Raw genomic sequence first — 19,558 nt, 5'->3', positions numbered from 1 at the left:
TTGTACTTATGTTCCAAAGTTTCAGTCAAACCCTAGGAAAAAAAAAAAAAAAGTCAGTAGCTCCATTTTCCTACCTCAACCAAGGTCACCCATTCAAACCAACCGGGGCGTAAGCATACTTTCATAGCTAGTTTCATACTGACTATGAAAGTATGCACCGAGCCGTCGGTGGCAACCATCGGCCGGAGGAGAAAATGAAACCGAGAGCATCCACGCCAGCGGAGTTGTCAAGAGATCTTCCTTCCCTTTTCCAGCTCAAGGTCACATCCCCGTCTCTAATGGGAGGGATTTTCTATGCACTTCAGCAGAAAGATTCCCCTGGAATAAACTCTCCTATTGTTTATTCATTTAGCATTACGCTGATTTTTGCACCGCTGCCGTTCCAGATTTCTGTCCTGACAACGCCCCTGCACGGTGGGATCCTGGGAGAGGGCTTGAGACTAGGAGAGGCCAGTGCTGCGTACGTAGCATGACTAAAGCCTGTCCACTTGGGGAAGCAGATGGGCAGAATCCGCGTTGCATAACCATCCTGCTGCGGCCGCCTTGGTACAAGGTCCAGCGTGGACGCTCTGCTCTGGAATAAATGGTCTTTGCACGTTCTGCACTGCCCCCGGGTCCACGTGCTGCAGGGCTTGGTACCGGCAACACGATGCAGGGTGGAAGGAGGGATGCAGTGGGGGCTGTAACTTAAGCCCTTGTATGCCACCAGTTGGACAGCCCGGACACAGAAGAGAATTTCCTATGGAGGAAGGCAGAGTGTAGCCTACTTCATCCCATGCTGGCACCTCCATCAGAGGCCAGCAACCTAGGGCCCTCTGTTTCCATTAGTCCCTAAGGTGCCACCAGGCCCTGCCTAACTATCTCTCTCTCCCAAGCCCATTTTTGAAATTCAACCCAAGGCCCTTCACTCTTCAGAGCACACCTGCTGCAGGAAGCCCGGGACCCTGGTTCTCCAGCAGGTCAGGCCAGGGTCCTGCAAAGGCCTCCTCCAGCCCAGACCCGTCGCTTGCTGGACGGCTGTCACACCAGGGGTAGGAAGCTGCAGAATGAAGCCTCTCCGGTCCGGGTCTCTGCCGAGCGATGTCACAGTTGCAAAACAAGGAGACACCTAGTACAGGAGAAACCTGAGCCTCGTGCAGCTCAGGCTAGGGAGTCCAGAAATGGGAGCCGGCGTGGGAGGGCAGGTGTGGGATATGCATGAGCATCAAGGAAGAGACGCACACAAGTGGAAAGTATGATATGGACACGAGAGCCAGGAGACAGCAGATAAAAGAAGGGAGGAGGCAGAATCTGCCCCTCCTCGGGTTTTCTAGGGAACAGTACAGCTGAAGTGGCACCAGCTTTCTTCCCCTCGGGCACGCAGAACCGTGACTCACCCCCTCGCCAGCTAACTAGGCTGGGTCTCCGCCAGCTTTCCCCTTCCTGATCTCAGGTGGGGAAAGGTGAGGGGGTTTCTCCCTCTGCTCAAGCAAACCAGCGCTGCCAGTGGTCACTGCAAAGGGAAGGAAAGAAGGAATGGATGCCAGCAGGGCCGGCTGCGCGGCTGTCACCCAGCCGGGCTGCTTGTAGCACTTACAAGCAAGCTTTCATACCCCGCCAAGAGAGACATTCCTGGCTCTGGCTTGTTCCACATTATCATTCCTTTGTACATCTTTTGGCTCCCGTTCAACCACTTGCTCGACAGAAGCCAGATTTTCAATTGCACAATTAATAATTGGGACAGTCCCTGCAGATCATGAAACACATCCTGGATCCTGGTTGTAATTAGCCAGAGGCAGGCATGCGATGGTGTGCTCGCAGGGGCCCAGTTCTTGCTCCTCCTTGTGCAAGGTGGTGGGTAGCCACCCTGCCCCGTGCAAAGCACAGCTGCGCTGCGTCGTTACAGTAGTCGCGCGCACAGCTCTTCATCCAGACCTCAGGCTTCCTTGCTGGAACATCTGCCCCCCAATTATCAGATTACTTTTATTTTCCAGGGCAACTGTAATCCCCAGGCATCAGCCCAGCAATGCCACGGAGCCGCGAATGATCTATTGCTTCTTCTCGGCATCTCAATACAGAATGAATTCAGTGCGACCAGGCCGCACGAAGGGAAGGAAACCGAAGCGGCCGGTTTGACAACTGACCCCTTCCAATGGCGACTCCCAGGAGAAGATCGAGCTGGGAGCAGAGCTCTGTCCGCTCTGGGAGATCAAGGGCGCCCGGAGCCGTGACCTGAAACTGCTCATTCGCCTTTCAGTGGCAAGGGGAGGAGGAGGAGGAGGACAATGTCCAACTGCATCGCAGGCTCGGATGGAGCCCAGTGAGGTTTTCCATTGAGAGCTGACAAAATGCATGCTGAGCACAATGACTACATACAAATGTCACTGCTCCTTGCCAACAGCCATACTAAATGGATCCAACACAGGCTAAAGCACGCCGTGTGTTTTTTGCGCCTCTGGGGAAGAAATAATCTAGTGAAAACACAACACAAGACCTCCCCACGCCACCGCTATCCACCAAGCGAGATGAAGGTGCTCCGTGCATAGATGCACAAAGACCTGTGAGAAAGGGAAAACCACACTGACCTCATTTGAGAAGAAGGCTTAGATTTCCGCTCTTCACAGAACCTCTCAAAGCACGCTGCAAAACAGACGGGGAAACTGAGGCACAGGGAGGGAACGTACCTTTCAAGTCACCCCTTAGGAGAGCACCCTGGGGTCTCTCGAGTCCTTAATCTGCTGTATTCTCCACTCTCTCAGCCAGCAAAACTGCAGGCTCCTTGAAGCTGTCTCTTTGCTGGCTGTAGCAGTAGTCTCTTAAACGTCTTATGGCCCAGTCTCCATGGGGCAATAAGAACTTGACTGCAGACCACAGCCTTGTTGCTACCAGAATGCTTAATTAAAAACAGTAATAAACCTTCTCATTTCTTCTTTCTTCCCATTGATTTGCTGGATCCAAACTGATCGATGAGAAGCTCTACATGTACAGAGTCCAGCAGCAGCATGACAGCATTAGTACTATCCCATTTGCAAACACACACAAATGAATCAATAAAAAAAAAATGAGATTAAAAAAAAGAAGATCAACCGCTGGGTTGTACTGCTGGCGAATCCTTGCCAACCAGCCAGTACGTTGCATCCAGCGAGGAGGAAGGGAGTTTAAACAGCTGCTGTTTGCAGAGCTGCTGGAAGGACATCCATGGGCCTCCCGGTCAGTCACCTCCGTTGTCCGGGTTGTTGAGTTTGCGCCCCACAGCAGGCCGGGCAGCATTGCTAACCTTCAGCACTTTCATTGACTAAACCCACATCTTACTTTGCTATTTCATGCGTGGTGGATGGAGGAACGAGATGCATCTTGACAAGCTCTCTGCAAACGACGGCATGAAGCCCAATGCCTGGCAGGCTCAGGGAGAGCTGCGGGGTCACTAGCTTTGCCTATCGGCATCCCCCTGATCATCACCCATGTGTATCAGGTCTGATTTCTAAGCATTTCTTCCACCCAGCCAACTAGATGAACATCCACGTGTCCTCAGATGGGACAAGTCTCCCTTTCTCCCGGGCTTTGTGCTCTCCCTTTCCATTCTGTGTTCTGGCCAACGTAAAGGATGGGCCGGGCAAGCTGGATTTCATGCAGGAGAAGCATCCCATTGAAGCTTTAGCACCGTGGCAATGGAGTTAGGCCAACACAGCCCACTTCTGAGAAACCTCACCCATACAGCTAACTGGCCCAGGTGCCGAAGCAATCTTTGAAGTCCAAACGTGTGGCTAACCATGGCTGCTGGGGCCCAGATTTCACTCAGGTGGGTCCACTCCATGTAAAGAAGACCTCCACAACCAGCCCAGGCGGCTGCAGGATGTGGTGACGGTAATGTCTGCAATTCCATCGGCTGGTCCCGATTCAAAACCCCCCAAAGGCCTCACTTGCACCAAAGCTGCTGCTACCTGAGCCTAGATGGGGTTATTGCCCCCCTCTCTCTTCTTTTGGCTTCGATTCACCTCCCACCCATCTTTCAAGTGAACCCAACAAGTCCAGGCTCTGGTGGGGAGCCCGAGGAGACCATCTCCCGGTGGCCGGCAGAATTGCAACCCATCTGACTCAGCCCTACCTGCCCTGAGGACTCTCCTCTGAAACTGTGCCAGAGTTAAATGTGTTTTGCTTGCTTTCTAGCTCCAAACCGCCCACCCACTCCCAGCACCTGGCTTCCCTAAAGAGCTCTCAGCAAAGTCTTTGGAAAGCATGTGGAAACAGGTCTCGAAGTGGGGTACTCGGCCTTGGCGGAACGAGAACATCGCTGTACCCAGGGCCTTGCGATAACAGGAATCGCACATGGGGCTGGGATTTGAGCAAAACCAGCTTCACGCCAAGGGGTTTTGCATGGCCCATTGCGAGGAGGGCAGGCGAGGTGAGAAACGCTGACCCGAAGAGCTCCTGGCATTCCTGGCACAGCCTCTTGTGTTGCCTTCTCATGCGTGGAAGGCAAGGGCAGAACTAGGGTGGGGAAACCGGGTTAGCCGCCCTGGGTGCCAACTTTGGTTTTTCCGCCCCCTGCCCCATTCTCCACCCACAGGCGCCTAATCGCAGCAGTGACAGTACCTGCTCCCACCGGCGGCAGCTGCCCCGGGCGCCTGGCCACGTCCTCGCACCTCTGCTAGGAGGTACCAGCCCACTGCTGTAACTAGGGAGAGGGCCACCAGTCTGTGCAGTATTTTCCAAATGCAAGAACCTTTTGGATCTCCCTGAGTAGCCGCACGTGCCAGCCACGTTCACAACTTTACCTAATCCTGCCAGGGGCACCTTTGCGGAGCGAGTCCGGTAGCGACAGACACGGCTGCTAGAGCACACGGCTCGCAGAACGGAGCTCAAATGCTTTTTGGGTGGGAAGGGACCTGCGTGCACTTTCTCAGCAGAGTTAATAGGTGCTCACGACCCTGGACAGCAATGCCGCAGCTTGTCAGAGAAACATAGCCAAGAAGCCATAGGGGGAAAGATCCCTTTTGGAAAGAAGGCTTTGATTCTTCTTTGCATCTTAAAATTGGGGAGCAGAGTGAAGGGAGCCTCTCCTGTGCAAAGAAGCTGGACCTGGCTGTGGATATGATCTAGACGAGTCCCAAGTTTCACTCCTTTAATTCCTCAGACACAAACGATCTTTGGATTAAAGTGTTTTCCACAATTAAAGAACTTCCCACCAGCTCCTGGGAAGGCCTCTCTCCAATACACCACTTTTCACACCTGTTTCACAAGGGAGGGCAGGCGCAGCAGCATTGGGGTTTTAAGCAAGGGGAAACTGAGGCACAGAGTGAGGATGTAATGAGTCCAAGGGCACCTGGCAGGTCAGTGGCATAGCCAGGAACAGACCTCTGCTCTTCTGACTCTGTCTCATGCCTTATCCACGAGCGTGGAAGGATTAAAAAACAGTGTTTGAGCACTTTTACACAAGTTTGGGAAAAGGCAGGAGCTCTGCTAGGGGAATTCAGCGTCGTGCTTCAGGGCACGTGCCAGCCTGCAGCTACTGGGGGTTGGGAGGAACGTCCCCTGGTCCCGGTGAGCTCACAAGCTCCTACTGCAGCGTCTCTTCCTCTAAAGCAGCTGGTGCAGACTGGCCTCTGTATCATGCACGAACAAGGAGCCTAGGCCCACCGGGAACTAGCAGCGCCCGCAATGGTCAGAGTGAGGTCTACAGCAACTAATTGGATGGGACAAATCCACAGGAGCGCAGGTCATGGGCTCCGTTGTCAGCCAGGACGCCGGAGGATACAGACTCCTGGTCTGAGCCGGTCTGTCTACACCTGGCTCCCAACAAGCGAACTGGCAGCTGGCCATGTTTCCAGGTAACGTCAGTTTGGCTTAGGGTTGGGGATTTGACTGGCCAAATAAAGTTCAGTCAATTGACTGGTCAAATATCAGTCGAATATGGTAAAAAATTGCCAACAGGTCCAAAAAATACACAGAAAAAGCAAAATTGTCCATTAAGAAATGCGTCAAAAACCAATAAAAATTATATTTCTATGAAGAAACCTATACAAACTGTAGTATTTCTTGCAAAATTGTTATAATCTTTGACGGGTCAAAAATATGCAGCCAATTAACCCATCCATTGACAATATTTGAGTGGTTAATTACCCCGCTTGGCACCCCTAGTTTGGCTTCATGATCCTGCCAAGCCTTGGGGCCGCATTGCTCTGGTCCCACAACCTCCTGCACCCCAGGAGCCCGCTGCTAGGGATTTGGAGACGTGTGCTGCCGCACGATGTAGGGCTACACCACAGAAACTAGCACCGCTGCTTAGCAGGTGTGCGTGGGTGGTGGGCACTTCCGGACCTGGCATCACATGCTGCTAACTGAGAAACACTGGAGGAAGTATCCAAAAAATGCTGAGCTGTGCTACGACTGAAAGGAAACCCTTGGAGTTTCTGCTGTGAAATGGTGTTTGAAAGGAAGAGGCAGCAAAATGTAGCTTTCAACACAGAACCCATTTCTCCCCGCAAAGGAGACCTGCCCGTTTTGGCCTGACCCCAAACAACGGGCTGTCTCAATGCAGCAGACGGACTAGACGGGGGTTTGCACTGCGAAGCAGTGCCCATCCCTGCATTAATAGCTCGGGCATCCGCAGCAGACAAGCTTCCACCCACCCGCTGCACCACAGCCGGCTCCAGCTTCAAGCACAGCCTGCCTCATGACAGCTGTGATGAAAGTCATCCAGTCTCTGCAACACGCGTGTGAAGGAGGACAGAGCAAGGCACTGAACTAAGGTGCCGGCTTTGGCTGGAGCATCCTAGTGCCACGTCACCCCTTTGGTGCATCATCACTAACGAACTACCAGGGCCCGGTTCAGGTTTGCTGTCAAGTAGCCGGGCAGGCAATTTCCTGCCTCTGCATGATTTACATTGCAGACGCCTGTGAAGGCCTCAGTGTGCCCTGCATGGCAGACAGACAGGGTGCAGGAAGGGAAACAGAGACCGAGTGACTTGCCGGCAGTCCCAGAGCAGGGCAGCAGCAGAGCCGAGACTCGAACCCAGGAGTCCGGGTAGCTGCCGTCCACACTGGACAGTGCTATGTCTGCGCTGCTCTCCGGATGGTGCTACGGCCTTCCTGCCAGCCAGGTGTTTGCCTGGCAGAAAGGTCCCTCGAGTTACATGAGCAAGCTGTCGGCGTGTATCATGTCCTTGGGGGAAAAAGTCATCCTCTTCTCTGCAATTCATTAATGCTATTAAATTACCAAGGGGAGAAAAATGCAGAGACGTTTCCAAGCGAGCTCACGGAAGCTAATACGGCCTTGTCAAGCTTAGCTCCCCCCGAGTCATTTGGAAATGAAAGGCGGGGGGGAACAAATGAGTGCATTTCCAGCCCCTCCTTCTCTGGGGGAGGGAAGCCTGGAGGCCGTTGCTACAGGAGTGTGCAGCAAACTAGGGTGGGAGGGTGAGCCAGTGTCTTATGCAAAAGGAGTCTCAGCGGGAGTGCGAGGGAGTTCACAGGAGAAGGGCCAGCTCTGCTGGCCAAAGAGTGGGGGTGGTTCAAGCGTCAGCAGGCATGATGCCTGATCGTCCCTGCACCTCGGACACCACACTCGTGACCTCCGACGCCTCCTGGAAAATGACAACCAGCTCCAGGCAGCCTTGTGCAATGCCTGTCCTGGCTTCCACACAGCCCCCCAACCCCAAACAGCGTCTTTCTAGCAACGGACTACCCCGCTCCTACGCTCACGAGCCATCAGGCCTTGCAATGGACCCAGATGCCAGCTGTGCCCCCTTGCCAACACAGACTGCCCCCACCACTGGACCAAACAATATGGATTGCAACATCTGGGCTTCACACATCTGCTTCTCTCCCAGCACAGCTGCCATCACCTGCTCGCAGTGCTCCTCCGCTGTCTACGCTGGATAAATGGGGCGATGCCTATGTGGAAAACCAAAAATGAATCTGGCATCGACTCCAGAAAGACACAACGGCTGGCGGCAGAACACCTGACCATCCCTGGACTGTCCATCGCTGATCTCAGAGCAGCTGGGCTTAGACAACAACCGTTTAAAAACTGACTTGCAAAGTTGTGGAACAAGACGTCATCCGCAGCCTAGACTGTGGCAAGCACGGTCTCAGGGGCTCTGGACTCTTATCAGATTACCTGGACTAGCTTTTATAACCCCAGGGCCCTCGGGGCTCAACTACTTTGTTTATTCCTGTTGATCTCTTCAACCCACCTTCCCCTCCCCAGCATTGCAGCCCCTTTTCTTCCTCCTTTCCCTATCTCTGTATCTAAATAACTTTATTCCTTTCTATTAGCATCCCTGCTCTCTGCCAGTCCGAGGCGAGTCTATGCAAGTATAAAAAGTGTCACCCTCCCCTGCCTTTTGCCCGTCTTCAGACCAACACAGCTAAATCTCTCTCATTTGTTCCTGTTAATGCCCCCTCAACTAAAACCCCCGCTGCTTGTGTGTAGTTGTGCTCCCAATCGGAGTTTGCTGCTGCAGCCAGGGTTTGCATCTCGCCAGCTGGCTGGCCTTTTCAGGGGAGCTGGTTTCAGCCATGCCTGTGATAGATCAGCTCCCTCCCGCCGGACTCTCCCTGGCCGGACTCTCCCTGGCTGGGGACCAGATGGCTGGGTCAGTTATTAGAGCCAGCTGTGTCCAACACAGAGGCTGGGAGAGGTCAGTGGGCCAGGGGGAGCCGCAGAAGGGTCTTGTTAGAGGCTGCCAGAGGGGGCTCTGGGGCAGAGAGCGGGGGCCGGGACGGGGTGGAGCCCCCTTTGTTTCTGCGGCGCTGGGGGCTATTGTCTAAGTCTCCTGCCAGCGGTTTCCGGCGGTGCCGAGAGGCCAGTGCTGGGAGAGCAGGCAGGCTGCAGGCAGCGGGGCAGACCCAGAGCCGAGGGCTGCGTGCTGCTGAAGGCCGGGCTGGGCTGGCCCATCCTCTGCTGGCTCTGTTACTCATGCGCTTCTGGTCACCGGTACCCAGGAGGTGGTGGGACTCTTGGGTGCCAGCTGGGACGGAGGCAAAGGGAGGTGGGGAGAAGGGCCCAGGTGTGGCACAACACTCGCACGGGCAGCAACAAACCCAGGTTAACCCAGCTACCTACTCACTCTCCTCCCCCGAAGCACCCGGGAGCCAAGAGACTCTCAGCCCTCTTCATCCGTCTGCCGTGGTCCCACCGTCCACGAGACCTTGCACCACAAGAGCCTACCAGCTCTGCATTTGCAGTGGTTATCTTCCACTTTTTGCCAGCCCTCAGTCTCCGTGCTGCCCACTTCTCCTCAGCCCAGCCTTATCTTCAGTCCCTTCCCAGCCTGCATCTCAATTCCTCCTTTCGTTCCCTGCTTCCTCAGGGGCTTGCTGGTTCCAGTCTCTTGGTGTTCACACAGGTCCTGGGGGCGTTTCCATCCTCATCCCTGCCCCGGGTCTGCAGAGCAAGTTGTGGACTCCTCCGTTTTCTCCCTGTCTGGGTTTGGAGGGTGGAGGCCTCAAGGTGGGAAAGGTACAAAAGAAGAGCAGGAAACCGGGGGGGAATCCAGGGCGAGACATCAGGCAGGTACTATGGGAGCTGCTACGCTGCCTTGGCTTAGGTTGGAGCAGCAATACAATGCTGCATTCTCCCGCTGCCTTTCCCACTTCCTCCTACCTCGACCCTGCCCCAGAGCTGAGGTCTGGTGCAGCAACGAAGCTAAGCTCAGAGAGAGCTAACAAACCAGCCGAGCAGAAAGGACAGCCAGCATTTGTCTGGGATTGCCTGCCTTGGCCTAGTTCTCTGAGCCTGGACCCCCGGGACCAGCCTGCATGAGCCTGACATGAGGCTGTTTTCCCTATCGCAACAGAGTTCCTTGTTCAGTATGAGCAGAAAGTGGCTCTTTTTTTTTCTTTCCCCATGCAAAGGGCAAGAGAGTCCGTAATGCTTCCTTCAGGGCTCCTTGTGCCACTGTTCACCGAGGAAGCAAGCAGGCAAGGCTGCTCCTCTCATAAGCGGGGAGATGTCCCAAAGGTTTGCAGGTCCGTCCGTAGCACAGCACTGGCATGTTTTAGGCAGGGTGCTCCCAAGCACCTCTCTCTGTGTCGTGCACCTGCTCCAGGCCTAGAAACAGGCTGGTAAAGCATCTTGACAAGCACCAGCCTTTAGATCCAACCTCCAACTCGGAGGGAAACCATCTCCCGAAACCAGCTCCACTGCAGGGCTTCAGGGAGAACGGCCAGCCCCGTCCTCAACGCACATGCTCCCAGGCCTCCAGTCCCCAGCTGGGGCCCAAATGGCTCAGTTTCCTTGCACCAAAAAGCTACGGTTGGGATGCAGGAAGGTCTGGTCCCCTCACCCACTTCATCTCCTCCACCCGCCCTTCCCTTCGTACCACAACGCCTAGTCCCAGGGACCAAGCACAGTTGCTTTTTGAGAAGACAAGGGTTAAAACCCTCAAGGCTCCGACCTCACTGCAATTAGAGATTTATATTTAGGATCATCAGTGGAGACAGGTGAAGCCTCTCTGAATGAGGCAGGGAGAAGATGTTGGGCAACCTAGGCAGGGAGAGTGTCTACAAACCAGCTCTGGAGGAGAGGAATAACTCACAACAGGTGTTTGTCGGCTCCTTTATCTAAACCATCCTCATCGTCCTGCCAGGGCTGCCTGCTGAGCTGCCTGAAGGGAGACTATGTTCATGACTGTCTAATAAAGCCCTGATTCAGGTCTGAGCCTAGTCAGCTTAAGTCACATTGACATCAGTGGCCAGGGAAATGCTTGCGCAAGATCAAAAGGATAAGATAAGTGCCCGGTTGAAGAGGGATACTCTTAAGCACCTGCTGAAATTTGGCACTTCAAAGCCATAACCTGAGAAATTACTGGGTTTGTTGGGTGGCCTGTGAGGGCAATTTGAGCCCTTTGTGGCCTTGGCATCTACCAGATGAAGCTTCAAAGAGCTCCCGTGCATCCCCAGTTCCCTCTGCTCCTTAAATCTCAGCATCACAGAGTCAGACTTGGGTCGCACCCTTTTCTTCAGAGCCCAGCAGGCCAGGCCAGCAGCAAGCTCATTGCAACCCTCAGCCAGTTGCTGGATGGTTTATTCAGCTGAACTAACCCAGACCCCATCTCCCTTCCATTCCTCATCCCAGCGCTGCCCCAGGACACACGCCTCCCACCCCGGGTCAGCTGGCCCGAGAGAATGAGAGCGGCCTCTGGAAATATTTGTTTCGTGCGGCTCCAGTTCTCTCTTCCCCTTCTGTTTTCCTTTGAAATATTTAAAAACAAAAGGAAAACAGCTTTCCCACCGCCGGCGCTCTGCTGGTCTGCGGCTTCAGAGAGCGGGCAGCGCAGGGGACCGCGGCGAGAGGTCAGGCTGAAGAATTCGGAGGTCGCAGCCCCCACCCCCGGCTACAACAGACTCTCGAGAAGAATTCGACCGACGCACAACAAAGCTCCGTGGCCAGAGGCAAGCCCCTGGGAAAGGGCAGAGCTGCACGGCAGCATCTCCCCCAGAAGCAAATCCTATTTCCAAGCGATGCCAGGAGGGAAGAGCAGGGCCATGCCATGTCACAGTGTCCAGCACAAAGGTCTCGTGTTTCCCCTTATCCGCTGCCATCCCCTGCCCCTCCTGGAAGCCTGCTGTCACTTCTGCCCGTGTGCACTGCCACGCCACCATCGCCCCATGCAAAAGCATGGATGGCAAATGAGGAAGGTATTTTTAGCTCCTCTTAATGCCTTTTAGCACTGAGAACAAGGAAGGAAGAGTTTCCATGATGAGACCAGCCTGACCTCCACAGGCGCAGGGACTTCCCCTCCCTCACCAAGATGCCCGCCTGCCAGTTAACGACTCTACACCCAACCTAGATCCACCTGGCAGTTTCTGCTTGATGCAGCTGTCCCCTCCTAAACACCGCCTGCAGCACTGTTGTGCACCGGTCGCAGTTCGGTCAGACCCCAGAGGTTGCTGCATTTCACTGGTAGCCAAAGCAGCTTGCTAATCTCTTTGCCAGGGGGACCACGGTGTGCCCAGGGAAGCGATTCCTATTTCGGTGTTTGGGCCCTTTGGTTCTGTTGAAGGGAAATGGCACTACAACCATGGCAGACTGCGGCTTGCATTGCAATCACTCCCCAGCTGGGCATTTAGATCACTCCACTGCTGGGGTGCTAGGGTGAGGGGCCAGATTCAGCGTGGGTGCAACTCCCGACTTCCTTAGGGAAGATCCAAATCGCAGGCACTTTTACATGTCACCTCCCAGACACCGACTCTAGGAGATTTATACTCCAGTCACGCCTGGGGAGAAAGTCCATTCTGATAGAAAACCAGGCTGTAATAGTGTTACGCTGCAGAGTCAGCACGCGGGCATCTACCTCTGGTTAGGTTTGCTCAGAGGACTAACACCAGCCCATAGTAAAACAGCCATGGGAATGTCCCGTGCCGGCTGTTTCAGATCCCTTCCAAAAAGTTGTTCCTTCTTTCAAGCATAGCCTCCACGCTCTCTCGCTGTGGATTTGCACTTCTGCTTTTGCGATGCCGGTAAATTATAATCTGAACTCACATTCAAAACCACTGCTGCAGGGAGGGGAGGTGGAGCGCCCAAAGCCGCCTCTCCTCCTGCAATGTTTAGGCTCTCAAACGAGCTCCGAGTGCCCCATTTTGGGGTGGGGCACATGGAGAGGGGAGGGGAGTCTGTGCATTATGATAGGAAATGATAGGAAAGATCCCTCCCCGTCTCTTTTGGGGACACGGCTGACGGACCCATCTGGAAAGGGACCCCCGATGGGTGCTTTCACCAGAGGAGGACTCGGCTCATCAATGCTAAGTCGGAGTCCCCGGGAAGCCAGCGGGAAACTCCCCTCAACTCCAGAGAATCACTGTTTGGCCCCAAATCTCCGTGTTGAACTGCCTGCCTGTTGAATAACCCCTTGTAAAACATCACTCCTGCTGCTTCCTGGCTCCGATTCATAGGGAATCAGATCTCCTGTGGGCAAAATTCCCGTTACCTTGTAGCTCCCGTCCTGTGCCAATTGATACTCTCCCAAGGAAGGGGAAGTCATTGTGAAGCCCCAGCCCCCCCGGTTATTAATCTGATTGATTTTAGTAGTGCATTGGGCAAAGTCCTCTAAGGACAAGCAGCAGGAGATGGTCCCAGCCCAGGAAAGCTGACTGCCTCGCTGGCCTGGACGGAGGAGGGGGGAAAGGAAGGGGCACAGCACACATGCAGACATAGCGCATCCCATATGAGCCCCAAAGGGGGGTTTCCCAGTGCCGGGGGCCTGTGGGACCAGTGCCTCCGTCCAGCATCTCCGCACAGAACCACACCGCGCGGGGCCGGGCTCCGATGCAACCCTCCCACCTGCTCAGAGGGACACAGGCTCCTCTCGGCACCGGCTCCCCCTCCCCAAATCCTTTTTATAAGAAGAAGTTAACAAGAGGGATTCAAGAGCACAGGAACTGACCTCTAACGGACTCGGCTCAGGCAGTCAGCAGCAGTGCCGCTAGGCAGTAGAAAGATCCTCGGCTCTTAAAACGGACTCCCCGTCACCATCCCACGCGTGCAACAGAAATGTCCTGGCTGCCGCTTGCACCAACAGGTCCGACACCCCGCCCCGCAACCGGGGAGTTTTGCTTCCACTGAATCACTTCCTCCCCTCGCTTCCCCGGTACAGCACGGGGCTGGGGGCTGGGCTGGAGAGATGTCACTGCTGTTTGGAAATCTTCTTTCCTTTTGGCTGGAAACAGTCGCACAGAAGCTGTTTCCGTGGGAAGGCAGCCTGGTGTCGACGGCCTCCAGCACCTGGCAGGGGCTCAGCACCTGGCAGGATCCTGCTCTCCAGGGTACAAAGTAAACAACATTCCAGCTGTCTGCACGGGCGCACTTAAAAGGTGACTTATAAAGGCAGGGGAGGGGAGTGGAGAATCCTTTACGGCATACGAAAGCCATCTGGAAAGTCTATAAACAACGAACTGATGCCGGTATTTTTTGGCCCCCGTTTAGAAAAAAAAAAAAAGGGGGGGGGGGAATTCATCCTAAAGGAATTTATGGTGAAGATCTGAAAGTGGAGAAAGCAGAGGTTTTTAAAGCAGTTCTGCTTTCTGGCAGTGCTGATTTAATTGCAATGCCCAACTAGCCCTTAGGAGAAAGGAAGTCCTTGTTACAGGACAAACCCTCATTTTCATGATGATAGTCAGGAAGAAAAACCAAGCAGAAGGAAGGAACATACCCAAGCGCCCACAGCTTATTTACATATATGAAAATGCAAATGTAAACCCAGCCGCGGGCCAAAACACTCTTTCCCTTGCAACCTCCTTTGTTTTCACCTGAAAATATGCTGACGGACCAGAGTCACACACGTGACGCAGCCCGAGTGACATCTGAGGAGTCGGAGCGTGAGTTTGGTGCTCTGACACGGGAGCAAAAGCCCCCAAACCCACCCGGCAGCCGCGTGTAACCGGTCGGAGCAGCTCCCGTAGGGATTCAAGAGCGTTTTGCTCCGGCTGTGGCTCTGTACTGGGAAGAGCCACGGCACGCAGGGCACACCCTTGAACGGGACATGCTCGGGGACCCTGCAGTGGATGAATTGCAGCAAGGCCTCTGCACCAGCCTGCTTTCGGGTCCAACGTGGCCATGCTCCACTACAGCTTCCCCTTCCCCCTCAAGGCACATTCCCAGTATCGCAGTATTTATGCAGCGGTGAATGTGCACTAGCTAAGGCAGAGACCATGAGAGAGCTGAAGAGTGAGGTACTCCCACCTTGCACACTCATATTCAACGTGCAAACTGTCTTGATGGAGATGCAGCTAATGAGGGAGCGCAAGTGCCCTTGCCCTGAGCTTGGAGCCCTTTGTGGGGCTGAGAGGAGGGCCACGCTGAGAAGGGCTGGGAAGTTCACTCAACTTGAAAGCAGGGATGTCAGAGTCCCATGATGGCCACGGGCAAACGCTGTCTCGCTTCCACAAAAAAAATAAATGGCTTTCAATTCTTCTTTCACTAACAGGCCTATGCTGCACTCAGGTCTCCACCCAGAAGTAATCTTACATCCAACAGGGTTAATTATTGCATATTTACCAGACCTATCTGCTGGATCAACCAGCTGATACAACTGCTGCCTTTTCTACCTGGCCTGTTTTACTTAAAACAGTGACAGATTATTGTGCACAGTTGAGGTTGGACAGGTAATATCTGCCTGGATTAGTCACTCAGTTAAGAGCTGTTTGCTCAGCCAGCTGCACTCATGATCCTAGTTGATCCAGGAGACGGGGGACGTTCAGGGTCTGCAATACTCCTGGTTACCAATATTTGCAGAGGTTTTGCCACCACGACTGGTCTGGGTGAGGTCAGATGAGGCCTTAACATTTACAGGTCTATGAAATTTGGGTGCCATGCTTAACTCCCCGGGAAAAAAAATAAATCGGGTCTTTGAAGACAAGGTGGCCAAAAATAGGGGAACCAAATCAATCATGAGGGCCACATCTTAAAGCCCACAGAGCTTCTGCTCAGGTCCCAGGCGAATTCACCACCGTGGGCGTCCTTGCTGGGAGAGCCCAGGCCACAGGACAGGACTTCTGGTGGCATAAAGCAGAAGGAATTGCTGATCTCTGGGCGTTCACACATTGTTTCTCCCACCGCCAGCTCTGGGCTCCTGGCACAGGCCCCGACCTCACCACACCTTGGCTCTGGAGGTACTTTGCTGCCTGCTGGGCCTCCTTACACATGTTTACAACCATGTGCAGGAAAGCGTGAGGCTGATCCACAACGTTCCCGCCAGCAGGTGCAGAGCAAAGGATTCAGCTTTTAAAAATAGCAAGGCGCGGGGGAGCTGCTGCAGTCAGCCAGCCCGGGATCTCCGAAGCACAGACCGGGCGGCAGCCTGTCAACTGCTCCTAGGTAATCGGCCACGCTTTCAAGCCTGCCAGATGTTTGAGCACCAGCCCTAAAGCATGTGGGGTTCAAAGGTAGCCTAGGGCCCCCCATCCAAGTGCTCGTCTGCCCCCTGAGAGCTCAGCAGCCGAGACCGGGGGACTCAGCCGGCCCTGGTATAGGGAATGACTCTAGCATCACTCCACTGAAACGTGCGGGGCTGGTCCAAACTTACAACCGCACGAGTCAGGGCAGCATCCCCCTACAGCCGGACCGCTGGATTGGGGCAGGGGGTGATCTGGCTTTGACTACTGACTCCCTGCAAGATCTCGGCCAGATCATCCAACTTCTCTATGCCTCGGTTCCTTCTGTCCAGGAATCAGGGTCACAGTTTCTTGCAGCCTTTGTCTGTCTCATCTTTATGTTCCCCAGGGCCAAGGACTGCCTTTTTGCATTGTGTGTCACCCAGCTCCACAGACCTCTGATCTTTAGGCGAGACATACTGGTACAGATCAGAGACCGAATCCAGTCTGGGTGCTTAGACCCTGAGCGTGTGACCGGCTCTTTCACCTGTTCACTGTAAGCCTCCAGCAGCTTATCAAGAGGGTCTTCCCCCATTGATGTCAGCCCGATTGCTCTTCGTTTACAGGAAAGGAAAAGGAAAGGAACAGAAAGGAAAGGAAAGGGAAAGTGCAACTTCAGTGTCATGCACCGATTTGCAAGTCACGCAGCGCCCCTTTGCAGGCTGCATGCCTCAAGCTTAGGTTCATAGCTAGATGGCCCCTACTTCCTGCCTTTACAACCTGCATGTGACATGACAATAGCGTGTGTGGGCGGGTCAGGGTGGGGACGGAGGTCACCCCCACTTTCCCAAAGTCCTCACCACTTCCTCCATTCACGCTTCCTTGACTGACACCTTCCTCTTCCCTATGATGGATGACTAATGCCACAGTAGGATAGGCATTGCTTGCATCGAAGTGAGCTCAGAGTTACTCAAGAGGATCAAAGCAGTGATAAGAAAGCCCCGGAGGAGGCAGCCTCATGGATAACACACTGGGCACCCAAAGCAGACGTACTCCACCATGGGCCTGCATCGCCTCTCAGCGGGGGCAGCCTGCTGAGGCTGCGAGCCTGCATCCCCTGCTTCTAAAAGAAACCGTCCTCTAGCTCCAGACCTGGGGCTTGTGTTTTGGGGAGCAGGGGGCTCCCAGGTTTTAAACCTGCTGCCCTGCTCATTCAGGAGAGCCAGCAACGCCAGCCAGATTTCACACGGGAATGGGCCCCAGAACCAAGGGACAAAGATTAAGATCCCTGCTGAACAGGTCATCATCTCCTGGAGGGCCTGTTGTGCCCCGTGGAGGTAACAGCTGTCCCGGATGTGCTATAGGGAGCAGTGGTCTGATTGCACACCGTCCCCAGCGCCGCTCAGCACTTCTCAGCCCCAGAAAAAGCCAGATGAGGCCACGGTGCCTCTGTGCCCTCTCCCTTTTCACAGGGCGGGAGGGGACAGAGAGGAGGCAGCTTGCAGTAAGAACATTGTTGTAGCTGTTTTGAAAAGTTTGAGACCTCCCGGCTGTTTGCTTTGAAAGAGAGTCCTGAGAAGTTGGACAATCCCCCCGGCTCCCCATTCCTGGGGTCCCCCCGGCCCCGACGCACGTCAGTCCGGCTTATGAAACAATGTATGACGCTCGCTGTCGGGAGCCCGCTAGCACTTGGAACAGCCTGTCCCTCTCTGGTTATGCTGGGAAACATGAGCAATTTAATTACCAACTGGGAGGATGGGATGGAGGGAGCCAGGAAACCCCACTGGCTCCACCCCACCTCTCCAGAGAAGCAGTTAGGACTGCAGTCGCTGCTGCCCAGTGCGACAGCAAGCTTAATTCACAAAAAGCCACCGAGCCTTTCAGCCTCTTGTCCCTTAGCAGAGGGGAGGAGAGCCGCCTCTTGTAGCAACTACATCCCAGCAGAGCTCCCTGCAGCACCCTGAACACAGGCTTATTTCTACAACAAAGAGGAAGAGGGAAGGGGAAGTGGGGTCTAGTGGTTAGACCAGGCACCTGGGGCTATTCTTGGCCCTCTGGCACATCGCTCGAGCACGAGGTGCCTCAGTTTACCCACCCCCTCTGAGAAGTGTGTTGAGAGCTCCTAACAAGCCAGCCAGACAGGGCACTTCTTCTCTTGAAGCAACAGTTACAGATGTTCAGGCAACCCCACCCGGATGCCCTCAGGGCTCAGCACTGTTCTTGGCTTGCATGAGGTCACCGTCGTCCATTTGACCACGGCTCATACAGACCTACCTAGTACAGCAGAGCGCAACCCCGTGGGCCCTGCGGGCTGGATCCCATGCTTGGGATATACACAGAGATTCACACACACACACACACAAGCACACACACACATATATATATATATTATACATACACACACACGTTTTTAGCTGATGCAGGAGACATCAACCAGCATCATCCCCTGACTGACTCGTCCTGTGGGACTCACTTCTGTATCCCTCCCTTCGTCCTCTGCTTTCCCCCCCTGCCACTTGTCGGATCCCCTCTTGCCCTGCGCTGGCAGAGCCGCACCAGGGCCGCGAGCCAAGTCACTGCCTTCCTGGACGGACGACCCACTCCAGCAGGGCGGGCAGGGCTAACACCAGAGCTCCCTTCCCCGGCCAGGCTCCCGTCTGCTCCAAGCAGAGTTTCCCAAGTCAGAGAGCCGAGACCTCCGGATCCAGCAGCCCGGGACTCCCTCGAGCTAAAGGAAGCGGTGGGCAGGGAGCAGCGGGCGGTGGACCCCAAGGGCGACGACGCGGGCACGCGGCATTGGGGACCTGGCCGAGAACAGGGGTGCCGGTGGGGGGAGACTCGGTCGGTGCAGGGGTCACCCCACCCCGCACACACAGGACCCCCGCAGGCCGTGCCCTGGCAAGCCGGGGATGCCGCCGCCTGGCCCCACTGCCTGCACCCGGGCGGGGGTCCCTCTGCCCCCGGCCCTGCCCCAACCCCGGGCACTCACCATGGCTGTGCTGTGCCGAGCCGAGCCGAGCCGTGCCGCCCTGCCCGCCCCGCCGGCTGCAGCGCACGGAGCCGGCTCGGACCCCGGAGCCGCGCAGCGCAGCGCAGCGCAGCGCCGACCCGCCCGCCTGCCCCGGGGGTGTACCTGCGCGCGGGGCCAATGGCAGTGCCGCGCGGGGGCCCGCCTCCCCTTCCCTTCCCTTCCCTTCCCGCCGCCCCGCTCCTTGCGGGCACCCCGCTAGAGCTGCGGCACCCCCGCGTGCAGGGCCGAGCCCCCGGGCTGGAGCTGGCTCCTTCCGCTGCGGCACCCTGCGCTGGAGCTGGCACTGGGGCTGTGGCACCCCGGGGTGCAGGTGCCAACCTGGGCTGGAGCTGGCATGTGGCTGATGCAGCGGGTGCCCCTGGGCTGCAGAGGTGTGCTGGGTGGGGTGATAGGGCCCCCCTTGTCCCATTGCCCCAGGACACTCCCAGCCGGCAGCCCGTGCTCTTTCAGGCATGCATTTTGGGGCGAACCCACCTGCAAGCAGCCCCTTCCCCAGCTAAATGAGGAGGAGCCTGGCTCTTACCGCAAGGCAGCCCAACTCCCCCGCTCCCGCAGCCTGGGAGAAAGGTGGTAGCGGAGGCTGGCGTGATTGGAGCTGCCTTGGCTGGGGCCACGGTTGGGGCGATGGGCAAGAAGTGGATCTGTTTGTGCTGCCGCATGGATTTTGGTCCTTGAATGTTCACCGCGATTCACCTGCATGTGCCGGACTCAGAAACGATGCATCCCCAAAAGCGG

The 19,558-nt window shown here is 55.4% G+C and overlaps 1 protein-coding gene across 2 annotated transcripts in view; it reads right to left on the bottom strand.

Moving 5' to 3' along the window:
- ECE1 (endothelin converting enzyme 1) overlaps positions 1 to 18,891 on the bottom strand; it is a 57,541-nt gene extending 38,650 nt beyond the window's left edge. Inside the window, exon 1 of one of the 2 annotated variants that reach the window (XM_014597959.3) lies at positions 18,782 to 18,891. In XM_014597959.3, the coding sequence (XP_014453445.1) occupies positions 18,782 to 18,784 (3 nt within the window). In that variant the 5' untranslated portion in view covers positions 18,785 to 18,891. Of the gene's footprint in view, positions 1 to 13,367; positions 13,735 to 18,781 lie in introns of those variants that run through there. The other variant, XM_014597961.3, reaches the window with a different exon arrangement.
- Positions 18,892 to 19,558: the final 667 nt, after the last annotated feature.

This window comes from Alligator mississippiensis, chromosome 13 (genome assembly GCF_030867095.1).
Source record: "Alligator mississippiensis isolate rAllMis1 chromosome 13, rAllMis1, whole genome shotgun sequence".
Classification (NCBI taxonomy): Eukaryota; Metazoa; Chordata; order Crocodylia; family Alligatoridae; genus Alligator; species Alligator mississippiensis.
This window is presented reverse-complemented; position numbering and strand designations above follow the sequence as displayed.